The sequence below is a fragment of the Gallinula chloropus genome (assembly GCF_964237585.1).
Source record: "Gallinula chloropus genome assembly, chromosome: Z".
Classification (NCBI taxonomy): Eukaryota; Metazoa; Chordata; class Aves; order Gruiformes; family Rallidae; genus Gallinula; species Gallinula chloropus.
Window position 1 is genome coordinate 73,970,244 of NC_140089.1, and position 14,479 is coordinate 73,984,722.

Below are 14,479 nucleotides of genomic sequence, written 5' to 3' on the forward strand. Positions count from 1 at the left end.
TCTGGATGTGAACCATGTAGTCACTTGTCTAGGTACCAGGAAAAAATTGCCAGACTATTGAATTCCCATGAAAAGTGAAAGAAGAAAAAAACCAAAAAACCCCCATGGAGAACAAATGGCAAGAAATCCAAGTGAAGCTTCTGAACATTCATCCAATAATTTGAAAGCATTAAAAAGGTGGACACTTAGGACTATCACAAATTACATCAATACGGAAAAGGAAATTCTAGTAGCAGTAAAATGCTGTTTCCCTTTTATAAAAATATTTGCAACTGTGTAGAAAAATTTGAGTACACTTCAGATCTGTGAATGGCCACAATTATTTCAGTAACAGAGGTCCTATGTATTTGACAAATGCCGTGAACTACCAACAATTCTATTTAAGAACTATTCATGACAGCAGAGGAATTTCCAATTCAAGCTGATAATTTCACTGCAACAGAACGCAGAAGATTATGAGGTCTTTTGTCATTGGTTAGCAAGTAAGATCACAAGGAAGAAACAACCAAGTAGTGTGTGAGTTTGCTTCTAAGAATCTCAGTCTGGGACAACAATTCTCTCCCACAGGTGCTGTTTCTGGTCCACGCATTTTTCTGTGAAAAATACAGGGGTATTTATTCCTTTGAAAGAGATGCTGTCTTTCTGTCAATGTACTGCTGCACAGTGTATGGTACATTTTCTTTGCTTGGGAACTGTCACTGTCAAGATCTCCACTGAAAATACTTACTAAACAAGTGATGCGTGCCATCGGGCTGTGTTGATAAACTAACCTAGTGCTAGGAGTATTTACAGAAGAGATTAGATCATAGAATCACAGAATATCCTGGGTTGGAAGGGACCCATGAGGACCATTGAGTACAATTCCTGGCTTCACACAGGGCCAGCCAAGTCAGAGCATGGGACTGAGTGCATTGTCCAGACGCTTCTTGAACTCAGTGAAGATTATCAGATATGCTGAGAAAAGATTGCTCCCTAAAGGCCTCAGATTGAAAGAACAAAACAAAACAAACAAAAAAACCCCAACAAAACCTCACCAGACAAACAAAAAAAAACATGAAACACCCATAATGCCCCTCAAAATTACTTCATCAGCTGCTGGAATCCAGGCAATCCTACTTGTACTTCTAATTCAGGACTCCAGTGGGAAGAAGGCTAGGTATTAAAGTATGTGCAGTGAAATATATGCAGATTTGCCTCTTAAATCTCTCTTTTGACAGTGCTCTGTCAGGATAAGATTTTCACTTCATCCAAACTGCAAAACACCAAAGTCTCCATACAGTAAAACAAGTTCCATTACTGTGCGTTTTTACAATGTGCTTCTTCCAGAAGCCACTCAATTCCATTTATCAGTCCATCCAAAGTTGCAGCTACAGTGTCCTGCACCTGTAAAAATTTAGAAAGTTAATATATTAGAGATCACAGGTAACAGGATCTAGCAGCATATTAACACCATGTCTGCCCTTAAAGCCAGAAATACTCATATAAAATCTGACTTTGTATCACTGGTTTAAAGGTCCCTTAGACAAAAAAACATTTCTTAAGGTTTCTTAACACTACTCCTTACAAATTGAATTATAGGACCCATTAGGAAAGTTTGCATTCTTGGCATCGAGGTGAATTTCATCTTGATCATTTCATCAGCTATTCTGGAACACTATACTTAGTTTTCAAAAGAGAATCTACTTGAAAATTCTTCTTGTAACTCTTAAAGCAAAAATTAAGCTAGTTTTAGAAGTTAGCATGTTATTAAGACTGGTATTTTGTTGCATATTATAAACTACTATAAATAGGTGGGTTTTTTTAAAGTCTGTAAATTTTTTTCATATGAAAACAAAGGAAGCATCTCGAATCAGGATTTTTTTTTTCAGATTAAGTATTATTCTTCAGCTACACAATATCACCAAAAATAAAGTATGTGTGGCTGTGTCATACTGATATATACTGTGCTGGAGAAGCCTAAAAGAACAGGTTCAAGACTTCATGTCCTGGGAAAAAAAAATGATTTGCCAATAAACTGAATACATCCCGTTGAGTGAGTGACAATTAACTGTCTCCTGAAAGTGGCAGAAATATCTGCCTTGTGTCCCTCGTTTTGAGACCAGCATTTCATCCTTCCTTACGTTCTGGCTCCATCTGAAGTTTCTTGTATGTTCTGGGCAAGCCACTTCGTGCATCTATGTCCAGAAAGGCTACTCCTTCATCTTAGAGGTCCAGAGAAACTAAACTTTTCATTTGAGTGAAGAGCTCACATACTACTGTTGAAAGCTGCATACTTGCTTAGGTAGGTACAGTTTGGGAGCTACCGTAAGACTAAATGAAATTTAAGTCACAGAGAAATAGAAAATAAGGGTTTAAAAGCAAGTACCATCCAGGGCTGACGCAGCAGATTTAGTTGCAACTGATGTGCCATGTAAACACATGGGATTCTTTTCACACCAACACGGGAGACACAAGACAAAACTAGCAGAGGTCTGTTTGGAGGCCCGAGGGCTGGATCAATCATTGCCAAAATCCGAGCCAGTTCTTCTTGACGATCATGCTCTAAGAAACAATTTTTAATATACAAGTATTAAATATATCCAAAGCCCAAGGAGAACTTCTTTTTTTTTTTTTTTACTTTTCAAAGATTCAAAATTTCAGAAGTGAAGAAAGAGACGACTGGAAGGCACATGGCTAAATTATCTGGTTCTGCTAATCACACAGCTGGATCATCTGCATTCATGTCACACTTAGACACTATTTAAAGATCTCCACAGATTCTACAGACAGCCCATTCCAGTCCTGAACACCCAAGTATTTCACAGAGATCAAAACTGCAACAGGCCACTAAGAAACACTGACAGCCCTTCCCTGCTGACTCTACTTTTCTCCTTAGTATATCTCTTCACATTTTTTCACTCTCTTCTTTTCTGAGCTAGCTCTTTCCCTCCATTCAAAGTTGATGCATGTAAAGACAGTTACCACAACAAGTAGTCAGCTTACTCCTATTCTTCCCCATGTGTCGTTTTTTTAAATCAAGAACATTACCCACACGTAGCTCAGATAGCCATCGTATCTGCCATAAATGACAAGAAGGCACCATAACCTGGCACAGGGAGATGAGGGAGGGTGTCCAGGACAGGGAACCTCTTTGACTGGATAAGCCATGAATAAATACCACCATGAAGCAGATTTTTAAAGAATCAGAACATGGGTTTTTGATGTATTGCACATCTTTGCAATCTTTTATGACATTCCAATCACCCACAAAATATGAATAAATAAAATAAAGATAACCCCCTTACTTTTGTGTGCTTCCGCATTAGCAACATAAATGAATCCGCCAACTACTTCGCACACCTTTTTCACTTGAGCTATTACACTGTAGTGCACGGCTTGCTGATTCCCTACTATGCTGTTCTCTTGGTAGAACATCTTATTCACAGCAACAGCTTGCTCTTCCCGTGCTCTCCTCCGTTCCACACTGCAAGATAATTCAATATTTCAGTAGTCTGGTAAATTGAGAATGCAAAACCTCAATTTTGAGATTTTAGGCAGCACAGAAAAGGGACAAGAAGATTGCCTGAGCCAGCAAAACAGTTTCATTTCTTCCCACTCTCTCCTGCCCCCCATTCTTTTCTAGTGTACATATACTGATGGTTAGCAATCTGCAATATGACTATGGAAATACACTCTAGGATGAGTTTATATAGCATTTCAAAAGGGAAAGCGAGGTATCAAGAAGGATATATGCACCTGTTATGTATCTGTCATACCCATTTCCTTACGTATGAAATTTGGAAAAGGCTTATTATGAAAGATTTATTGTGAAAAATCAGCAGTTGGAGCAAGAAAAAAAAAAGTGCATTGTAGTTTACAGGGGATATCCATGCATGTGAATGTACACAGAAAAATCACATGACAAAAGCATAAGGAAGAGTAGGAAATAACTGAAAAATTCCTGATTTTTTGATGGAGAACAAATCTTACCTGGTGGTTGAATACAATGTCAGAATATTGAATTTTTGACTGTTATTAAACTGAAAACTGACTCCTGATCCAATTCCTACAGGGAAAAAATGAATATATGAGAATGCAACTATTTAGTTACTGAGTACAACTAAGTGGTAGGCTGAAAATTCTAGTGGTCCTATAAAATGGATATATCCAATGCTGGTGGGAGGCGTTGCTGTTGGGGGTAGCATACTTACAGTTTTTACGCTGAAATTGTATGCTTTAATTGATCAGACTTTTAATTTAATTAAAATCAATTCAGCAGTATTAAATCTCTAATGCTAAGACTTGGACCTAGAAACCTATGTCAGAGTCACTAGGCAGGTGTTTATTAGCTGAAACTGGCACAATAAAGGCTCTAGACGTTTTGTTTATGACAAGCTTCATTGGAAGGACCCAAGAGTGAAAAAGGTAACACTAAGACACCTCATTTTTACACTTTCTGTAAATGCAATTTAACTGTTCTAATTCTGCTGTGAATAAATAAACATTAGTTAAAAAAGTAATAGATTTTTGCCTCTGGTTTGGACTGAAGTGAATTTACAGATATTCCGAACTATGTTTTAACACACTGGGGAAAAAACTTTCACGTGCTCCTGCAACTCTTCTAAATGAAATATATACCATTTGACACCACAAGACCGAATTATATAAGTGGGGTGTTTTGCCACTTACTGCAAGCAGTATCTAAAGTCCTGTCTGCATTATCCATTACAACAGCAGGTGTGACATGGAATTAGGAGCAAAATGATCTGACATTGTACAAATTGACTGCAGCTATAATTTTATCCCAAATGTTCACTGCATTTATACTTCTGAATAAATACCAAGAATTTTATTTTACCGTATGCTATGGAGTTTCAAGGGAAGAAGAAAAAGCATCTCTTTCCTCCATTTCTGCCCTAATTTTTTTTGTGTTAGATCAGTTTATTAAAACAAAATTGCCAAAACAAAAAGCCAACATTACCATGAATTTGTCTTTGAGGCAAGCCAGCTACTAGCAGAATTTCTGGGCATGTCATCATCTTTTGCACTAAAGAGTCATCCAGCTCTTCCAAACCTGGCCCAAACATAGCAAAGCGCGGTTCCTCCTGAGTGACCAGCGATTGCAAAAAGGAAGTCACAGGCCCGTACCGGGGACGGCTCGATTTCAAACTTCTTCTACTCTGAGGACAGCTTTTTTTGTATCTGTGTAAAATAGACGCAACTAGAAATTAAACACAGAGTACAAAAGAGGTATTAATCAAGCATCATGAACTGATGCAGGTCCCACAGTTCTCATGCATTGTTGCTGGTACAACTCAGGCACAAATCAAGAATGATGAAGTTCCAAAGCTATTTGGAACCTGTTTCAAGCACCGGTACGAAGCAGGTAAAGGCATCAGTCCTTTTGCAGTACCAACACTAACTTTTTTGACCTTGGCATACTGCTATCTATGTATCTCTTCGTTTATGTTAACAAAATAAAATAGTATTACAAATTCTTCCACCCTAGCTGAACACAGAATATTGGCGAAATAACACCAAAGTGGATGGGTCACAATGTAAAAAATAAGAGAGTTCTGAGTGTATTTTAAACTTTAAATTCTGCTTTTGTATTAGCTATGAAACAGGTAACCACCTGGAAAGGCCCATTTCCCCTGCAGGCACAGAGAATGCATGTTGTGAAAGGAGACAGGTGGTGCCTGCAAGTTTGTGTGTTCATCCCACACAGAAGACAGAAAGCATGAAAACTTTGCTAATCCAGGAAAAGAAGTAACAGTCATAAAAGGGCCAGACATTCTAGAGGAGCATTCAGTCTTTGCTTCTGTGGTCACGGGAGGCTGCTCCTGGACAAATCACTGAAAAGAAACACTAAATGTGTGCTCTTCTACACCCAAACTGAGATGCTTCAGTTGAGATCAGCAAAACCATTAGGTGCTCTCAGACACAATGGAAATCAGTGACAGGTGTTTTCAAATAAGCAATGCTCTGAAGTACACAGTCCTAAGGAGATTTAAATACTGTGTTCAAACTTAGGAGGTATTTTTCACTTCAAATTTTGGGTGCATCTTTCCTACCTCTAAAGTGAGCATGAAGTGATTATGATGAAGAGTGCAGAGATTACTGCACTTACTGCTCTTATCACAAAGCAACAGTTCTGTGAAATCCCCTTTGGAAAATTCAACTGCAAACTACTTAAAAAAAAAAACAAAAAGGAAAATTAACTATGGAAATTTAATGAAGTTTAAAAAAAAAACACAGAATAATCTGTTTAAGAGTTCTCCTCAGACATCCAAACACATTATTAGTCTTGGCATGCTTTTCAACTGCACTAACTGAAACGACAGTCTTCGTCTTACGGCCTTTGACCATCAGAGCTAAGGCAGTACTACTTTTTATTCTGCGCACACTCACAAAATGCCCTTTTTTTTGGTCCAAAGTCTTCCAGATAAGATGACAAAAAAAGAAGAATCGCTCCATTTGCTGTAGTTTAAAGATTCCTTAGTACTTTTATTAAATTAAGAAAGCGTTTGTCATTGTACTTGAGAGCAAAGAACTCTTTTTATCAACGGTATGCACAGCTTCTGAGATGACTGTATTTCTGGGGCACACTAGACATGCAGTTTACAAAAAGCTTTATTTTTTTTTCTTAGCTTTGTCTTTTTTTTTTTTACAATGTTTTACATTCTTGTTCAATTCCAAACAGAAAGAGCTGGCCAAACTGTCAAACAACATAAAATTTTATTTCCAAAATAAACAATGTATTTGAGACATAGCAAAATTTAATCAGCAGCTTACAGCACAGCTTTACTGCTGTAAATACAAAACATGCCTACAGGCTGAGAGACTGTAAGTTCTGTAAGAGGGTATGAAGATACTTACACTGCCATGTAATCGTATAGTGCGTTATCGCTGATGTCTGAAAAAGCTTTATTAAAAACCTCCACATCTGGGAGTGATTTCCAATCAATGGATGTCCAAAAGGGGAGATCCCTCAGGAGAAAATACCTCCACAACAACGGATCTTGCACAGCAGCCCTCCAATAACAGCTCGTGCTTCCCAAACGGCACAGATCTTGGGGCGTGAGGAAGGACATGATGTTCAGCTGCACGTCGATCTGAAAACCGTCGAGAGCAGCGGTTTAACGGCCCTGGGAATTGAGCAGTGAACATGCAAGAGGTGGGATGCCGTGCTTCCCCCCACACCCCACTCCCCCAAGCCGCTCTCCGGACAGGCCCCACTCACCGGCAGCGCCTGCAGAGCGCTCATCTCCTCCAGGTCCTCCGGGTGCGCGGGACGCGGGGGATCAGCAGTGCCGCCGCGTTCGCGCGTCCCCCGCGTCCAGCGCTCCCGGAGGACTCGCAGGCGACCCCGCACGGCGGCTTCCAAGCCGCCCCGTTCTTCGGCTCCGCTGTCCGCCATAGTCTCGAAGCCGCTACCGCCCCTCGGACCGACAGCGCCGGCGCCGGCGGACGAGGCGGGGCGGAGAGAGACGCACAGTCACTCTTGCCTAAGAGTTAGATGACAGTCTCTTCCCCTCCCCGCCCCTGAAAGTACTTTATTACACTTTGAACCTGTAGTTTAGTCCTTTGTACCGATGCTTTTAATGCAACAAAAGTATACATGTTGATTAGAAGGTCAGACTGAAGTGGAGACCGCCTCCCTAAAGGTGCTCTTTGGATGCAAGGTTTCTTCCAGCACAGCCAAAGCAGCCTGTTTTAGTTGTGGGATTTCATGAAGTAACCCAACATGTGTTTAGCAGTTTCTGTGTTCCACCCTTGGCCTTTCAAAGGTCCCTCACATACAGCCAGATACTTTGTTAGCATGTTTCTGCCTGTTTCTCGGAAATCCAGCGACACGTTCTGTGATTGGCAGCTCAGGTCACTGCTGGAGACAGGACCTACTGTCTCAAGGCTTTCCTGCTCCCCTTCTCCACAGTGCTGCAGTCCCCAGAAGCACATTTCTCCACTGTACATGATTGCCAGTAAGTGAGTGTCACTAAATACACCTGCAAAAATAATTTAGGTTAGGTACTCTATTGTTCTAAGCAAGTATACAGCTTTTTAACTTCAACTAGTAACACTGGAAAAAAAATTCCAAAAAGGTGGTATAACCCTATTAAAGAAGTACACCAAAAAACTCAAACTGTAACCAGGAGATGACTGACACTGCCCAGAAGAGAACTTGGATCAAGGCCTTGCCCATTAGTCTATGTATTTTGAACTTCTGTAATGCCAAAGTCTTTAAGATGACCTTATAAATACTATTCTGATAACTGTGTTTTCCTATGTATCTTAACCATTTCTTTACAATCCATTAAGCACAGGCATGATTATGCCTATCTATTTTAGAATACTTCTGCAACTCCCACAACTCAAGCCTAAAAGAAGATAGTGTTTGAGCATCAACCAGCAGTAGCTTTGGTATTTGAATAGAAAGCCACATACTGAAAAAAAAATACCCTGATACATAAACCTACAAATCAGTTATTGAACCTGATTTGTGTCGTGGGGTTGAATTGCTGCAGTGCTGCTTTCAGCAACTAAGCAAGAAGGTGCTCTGTCCCTCCACAGCCAGAGCAGAGTGAGTGTGTACAACACAGACATCATGTCCTCAGCACCACTGGCTGTTCTATCTTACAAATCCTTGATGCAGCCTCTGATAATGCCACTTACAGAAGGCAGTGACAGAGAGAACAAAGGTTTGCCAAAACTAACCAATCCTGGATGTACTTTCTACCTGTGCAAAGTCAGTAACTCTGTGTTCGTATCTGTGTTCTCTTAGAACAGAACAGGAAGACCAACATGGGAATATCCAGCACCCTCTTCCAGTCACATCTGTGCTTTCAACATTTGTCAGCTGACAGCTGGATGGTTGTAAAATACATACCATGCATAAAACACCCATTGTCTCAGTTCACTTTCCTCCAGTACACCCAAAACCAGAGAAAATGAGCACTGCCACCTACTAACATCCATGAATCATAGAATCATAGGGGTTGGACGGGACCTCGAGAGATCATCGGGTCCACCCCCCTGCCAAAGCAGCTCCCCAGGACATATCGCTCAGATAGGCGTCCAGATGGGTCTTGAATATCTCCAGAGATGGAGACTCCACCACCTCCCTGGGCAGCCTGTCACAGGGCTCTGTCACCCTCACTGTGACAAAGTTCTTCTGCATGTTGGTGCAGAACTTCCTGTGAGCCAGACCGATGGCGGGTGGAGAGCCCTCCTGCCTGTTTGTGTTCATTCTTTTTTGTTTGTTCTAAAAAGTGACAGTTCTTGAATACAAATGAAGTCAAGCAACAGAATTTGGAAGAAAGTGTTTCATACAGTAGAGAAGTTAAGAAGAGCGGGTTGTGGGGGTTTTAGAGGTTTGCTTACCTGCTGTGAGTAATCTAGCTGTGTCTCTGTCTTGAAGTGAGACATCTTCATTCAGTTGAAGAGGGCATCTGAAGCTAAGCATCTTCATCAAGTAATGAACTCCATCATTAAGACACTGAGAAGAGGTGAAAAACAAGAAAAACCCCAACTTTTAGATAACTTCTGATTAATTTAATGGTGGCCAGAAATACTTCTATGAATTTCCCAAAACTCTGTTTAAAAGGGGGGCGGGGGGAGAGGGGGAAAGAAGCTCCATTTTAAAAATGAATGAAACTTTAAAATGGTATTCACATGCTCATCAATTTTTTAATGTCCTTTACCTTTTTAAATATGTCAATGTTTTCTTGTAGCCATTCTGTCCTGTCTTTTGCTGTATGACAATACATGTACAGCAGGGCTCCTTTTCTCCAGTAAAGACATTCTAACAACTCTGCACCAAGGATGTTGATGGGCTGAAATAAAATCCAACAAACCGGGCTAACCCAAAAGTAAACCATCTGAACTAGTCATATCCACACTCACACATGCCAACAGAATGACATTAAGTCTAACTTTAGAGGTTATACTTAACAGCAACGGCCAGAGACACAAGCCTAATACTTTGCATTTAAACTGCCAAAAGCACATGGAATCCTGCAACATTAGCCAGAATTCTGAACAGGCAACAAGTTACTAAAAATGCATTTTCCAGAATCACTATTTAAAATGCAAGTAAGACTTGCAAAATTTTCAAAAGACCTTTACCCATAACAAATACTACTATCCTGTTTCAATTGGAGTTTTTTCGTATTTAAATACTTAAATAATTTTCTGTCTGAATAACATTAGTACTCACTCTTTCATTTATGTTGCATTCTCTCACTAGGTCTTCTGGTTCAGAAAGTATACAAGTAAGTTCCTGAACTTTTTGCAAGGAAGATTCTTCTGGAAAATCTTCATCCACAAGCTGGTTTTCCTCAAAATAGGTAATGTCTAAGACGGCCTGTGGAAAAAAGAAGATATATAATGTTAAAATGCCAGCAGCAAAATCATCAAGTGTGCAGCAGAGTGCAAACTTGTTACAGTTTATAAAACATTACAATTTTAAGGTAATTTTTAACATTTAGTTTACTAGAGTTGCAAGTAAGTATAAGAGTGCTGACAGTGAACGTAAACACAAAACCCGTTGTGGCTTTTTACAGTACCAGCGAAACAGCTAATGACTCTGAGGCATTTTCTAATCCAGACAAAAGCAGCCCTGGATGTTCACCACAGAACAGAGACCCCCTTCCTGCTATACCCTCTTTCCTACACTTAACCCTCTCCCATACTTTACTCAGTGGGGTTTATAGAAAGGGAGTTCTTAAAGCTTTAAATATACTACCTGCGTATAGAGCTGCAAAAGTGTGGAAGGATGGTCTTTCCCTTTGTTACAGAGGTCCTCCAATTTGTTCAGAGTAGCAGAGCCCTTTGCTAAGAAGGTATCTGAAGGAAGAATACAACGCTTCCTTAGCACTGAAAAGCAGTCACCAAGAGCCTTGCTTGCTCTCCCTTTCACCTCGAACGCTTTTACCCATCCCTGAGGCTCGCACAACAGCAGCTGAGTAACAGAGTATGTGGCCCCTTGTCCTGTCAGACTACACCTTTCACGACTAAATTAAGGGCATTCAGGGCTACAGTCGGACGTCTCCAAACCAACCCCCCACACGTCGTTTCCAGCAGGCCATACGCCAGAAGCGCAGCTTGTCAGCGCGCAGGTGCACCTTCTCCCCTCAGCGCCCTGCTCCCCTCAACAGTGGTCAGGCAAGACTCTCCAGGCGAAGGCCTGGGCCGGCGAGAAGCGTCCCGCTCCTGGGGCCAGGGACTCTCTCCGGAGGAGGGGGAAGCGCAGCCCTCGCCAGCTGCCCCGGACCCCTGCGCGGCCCACAGCCGGCTCCCGCAGCGGCACGCCGCGTATGGCGACGGCAGCAGAGGGCGGAGCGGGTCCGCCGGGCAGGGCCAGTCCCCGTCCCCGTCCCCTCCCTCCTGCGGCCTCTCACCGTCGCCGCCCGCTCGCTTAGGCGCCGCCAGCCGCCGGCCCAGCGCCGCCAGCCGCGGTCGCAGCACGACCGCCGCCCCCCCTGCCTCGGCACCCCCCGCCGCCGCCATCGCCACAGCCCGTCACCGCGCCCCCCTACGTGCCACGCGGCGGCGGCTCGGGGCGGCCGTGCGAGCGGGCCAGCCCCCGGCGCCCGCCGCCAGGGCGGGGAGAAGCGCGCAGCTGCAGTAGCGGCCGGGTCCCGGCGGCAGGGCGGGGAATGGCTGGCGGGTCCGCGAGGGGCAGGCTCTGGGGTTGGAGGGCTGGTGCGCGCCGACACCGCGGCCTCCCTGGTTGTTCTCTGCTGCCGGCCGGGCCCGCTACCACTGCAGCGGTGGTGGGGCTTGGCTGGTCTCGCTCGGCCTCCGTGGGAAGGCAGCAGGAGGAGCGGGGCGCCTCCAGCCGTGCCGCAGTTCTGCCTCTGCCCGGGCGGGCGGACAGGCACTCAGACCGCGGCCGGCCGGGGCTGCAGCGCTCTTGTATAACGGAGGTGTGTGGCCTGCGCAGGGCTGTGTCCCCAGGGAGAGTCCTCGGTGCCCCCTCTCGAGCAGCGCTCTCCGGCCTCGCTGCAGAGCAGATCGTGCCCACGCCAGGCCCGAAGCGAACGCTGGAAGGCAGCAGAGAGGCGTGTTTGTAATCAGTACATGTATCTTTACTGGTGGCCTTATACTTGCCTTTTGGTACCGGACTACTGAACGTGTGGGGCACAGCTGTGGCTGTGCAGCTGAATCACCTCAAACCCGCGTACCAGTGGTGAGAGGAAGGGGATTCTTGTTGCACCTTCAGTGGCACGCTTCAGAAGTGCTAAATGGCTCCCACGCTGTGATGGGAACATGGTGGGGTTTTATTTTTAACAAGAGCCTTGCTACTGCCCCAGAGTAAAATAATACTTTATGTTGTGAAGTTATCAAAATGCTGTATGTCACTGCACTGCTGCTCCAGCTTTCTCCGTCTCTTTACCTGCCTAGGAAAAGCTAATACATGGCTGCCCGTTGGAGCAGCGTGACATGAGCTCATACACTGTTCTGGATTTTGTTACCTTGAGTATTTTAGAAGAATGAATAAAGACCTTTTTCCCTTTTCAAGTTGCACAGCATTCGTTCTGTTAGTGTCCCACCAAAGTACTTAGAAATGATTAACAAAGCAAAAACAACAGAAAAAAGTGCCATTCACTGTAGTATTTTAGGTAGCAAAAAGCTGTCTGCTTACAGACACAGATGTTTTTGCTGTTGCCTGTGTTATGACATGAAAGACGTGCCAAACAGATTAATATAACAAAAAGGAAAGCCTAACAGGCACAGTTAAGCTTGATTTATGGAAGAAAACTCTTAATGTTCTGGTTGGATTTGTATTGTCGTTTATTTCTGCATAGTCCTAGGCCAGGTACAATTTTTAATCTAATGAGCAGCTGTGTTAATACAAAAATTATTATGGTAGCTATCCATACCATACCTGAGAGTAAATGAGATGGTGGATCATGTTTCAAAGTGAAATATACCACTTCCCATGTTGTCAGTTTTGGGACTGAAGAAGCAGTGCACTGTTTAAGTTCCCTTCTTCAGATCTTTTGCCTGCTTCTCCATTTTGATACCCGGCTGTGATTTTCTGTTACTTTCTTAGTTACTTTCTTCATAACTAGTCAAGTGGACAGGTGGCCCAGTGCTTAACAGTGAAGGACATGTCATCCACCTTTAAAGTTATCTCTCATGTCAAAAAAACCCCCACCAAATCCCCCCCCCAAAAAAAAATCCAACTGAAAAAGCTAAAACAAAACCCCAAAATTGATGTGTACTGAATCATTTCGTAAAGGAAGTGGTCCTTTTTTCTTCCTGTGCCTCAGGCACTACTTTATCAATTTTGAAAGCTAGATGTATGTGCAATTAGGTTTTTTTTTCAGAAATTATTATCCACTCTAAATATACAAAGAAATCTGGCTTTGACCTTTCTCACCAGTGGCTGAGAAGGAAGATGTGTGTTTCTGTTAATACTAAGCTTATAAAATAGAAGCTGCTACAAATATTAATAAAAGGGAGGATGTTCTCTGAAGAAAAGAGGACCTGGAAGAGTTGTAGTGGGTCAATCTGTCTGTCTGTGTCTATCTATCTGTCTCTCTCTTTCTATCTCCCCCCACACTTGATTTTATCATGAATTGGGTGAGGGAGCAGAAGACATCTCTAGTGTCTTTGAAGCATCTTTCTTGTCTGATGCCCTACATACTCCCTCTTGGGAGGTGGTTCGCAAGGAGCAGAGGTGGCAAGAGTTCTGGGCAAACACTTGAGAAGCTGCAGAGCCTGGAAGAGGGGGCAGGCTCAGCCAGGGTGGGGGGCTGCCATCTCACTGCTACGGGCAAGCTCTTGCCCTCCTCTGGGCTCTGACTCGCTGTTGGATTGAGTGGCCTTTCAACAGGCCTGTGTCCATTCCTTCTCCAAACTGTATTCCCTCTGGCACTAAACCCAAGCTTCATTTTATACTTTGTGGACCTACAGTGTTAGCCTTCTACCCACACCTTGCAAAGAACTTTGGTCCAAAGAGTGGAGAAAAACCAGGTGTCTGATCATTTGAGAGAACAGTGATCAATTTGCCTTATATTCTGGTTTTGCTTAGAACGTTTTTAGATACTTGCTAGGTATTTGAAGGAGGATGGTCTGGTTTGAGGTTTGCTACATCTAATCCTTCTTTTCAGGGCTGGGAAATCTTGAAATTCCCAGGGCTTCACACAAAGTTATTAAGTTGCATCCAGTATCTTTCTGAAAATACTCCATGTTTAGGAAGAAGCACTTTTTCTGAGTGACACTGAACATATATTACATTGAAGCAAAAAGCCATTTCTCTCTGGGGAATAGGTACAGTATGGTAATGTGTTCTCATGTAAAGGGATTTGTGTGGGAAAAGTATTGTGGTCTGTAAACAGTTGCAGGTGATGAAAGAGGGAAATCTGTTATGATTTCATCCTTCTAAGCCAAGAGTATTGCAATGCCACAACTGCTCCTCTGTTAGTTTGGGTTTATATATAGGTATCTGTGCGTGTGTGTGTTCATGTATGTGTATGGGCTCTGAATGTAA

At 43.0% G+C, this 14,479-nt stretch overlaps 2 protein-coding genes across 3 annotated transcripts; both read right to left on the reverse strand.

Moving 5' to 3' along the window:
* Window positions 1-1,293: 1,293 nt before the first annotated feature.
* Window positions 1,294-7,437, reverse strand: FBXO4 (F-box protein 4; the record flags this gene model as incomplete). Its single annotated transcript, XM_084278090.1, has 7 exons — window positions 7,223-7,437; window positions 6,859-7,094; window positions 4,961-5,181; window positions 3,970-4,045; window positions 3,285-3,463; window positions 2,366-2,541; window positions 1,294-1,383 (listed from the first exon to the last, which is right to left on the reverse strand). Exons 1-7 carry the CDS (start codon window positions 7,397-7,399, stop codon window positions 1,294-1,296), a joined length of 1,155 nt encoding a protein of 384 aa, XP_084134216.1. The 5' UTR covers window positions 7,400-7,437.
* Window positions 7,438-7,584: 147 nt separating this feature from the next.
* Window positions 7,585-11,487, reverse strand: RIMOC1 (RAB7A interacting MON1-CCZ1 complex subunit 1; the record flags this gene model as incomplete). 2 transcript variants are annotated; one of them, XM_084278139.1, is made up of 6 exons in its annotated part: window positions 7,585-7,985; window positions 9,361-9,475; window positions 9,681-9,812; window positions 10,196-10,342; window positions 10,724-10,824; window positions 11,379-11,487. In XM_084278139.1, 6 exons carry the CDS (start codon window positions 11,485-11,487, stop codon window positions 7,696-7,698), a joined length of 894 nt encoding a protein of 297 aa, XP_084134265.1. In that variant the 3' UTR covers window positions 7,585-7,695. The 2 variants fall into 2 exon arrangements, with proteins under 2 accessions (XP_084134265.1, XP_084134266.1); XM_084278140.1 differs by lacking the exon at window positions 9,681-9,812.
* Between the last annotated feature and the right edge of the window lie 2,992 nt (window positions 11,488-14,479).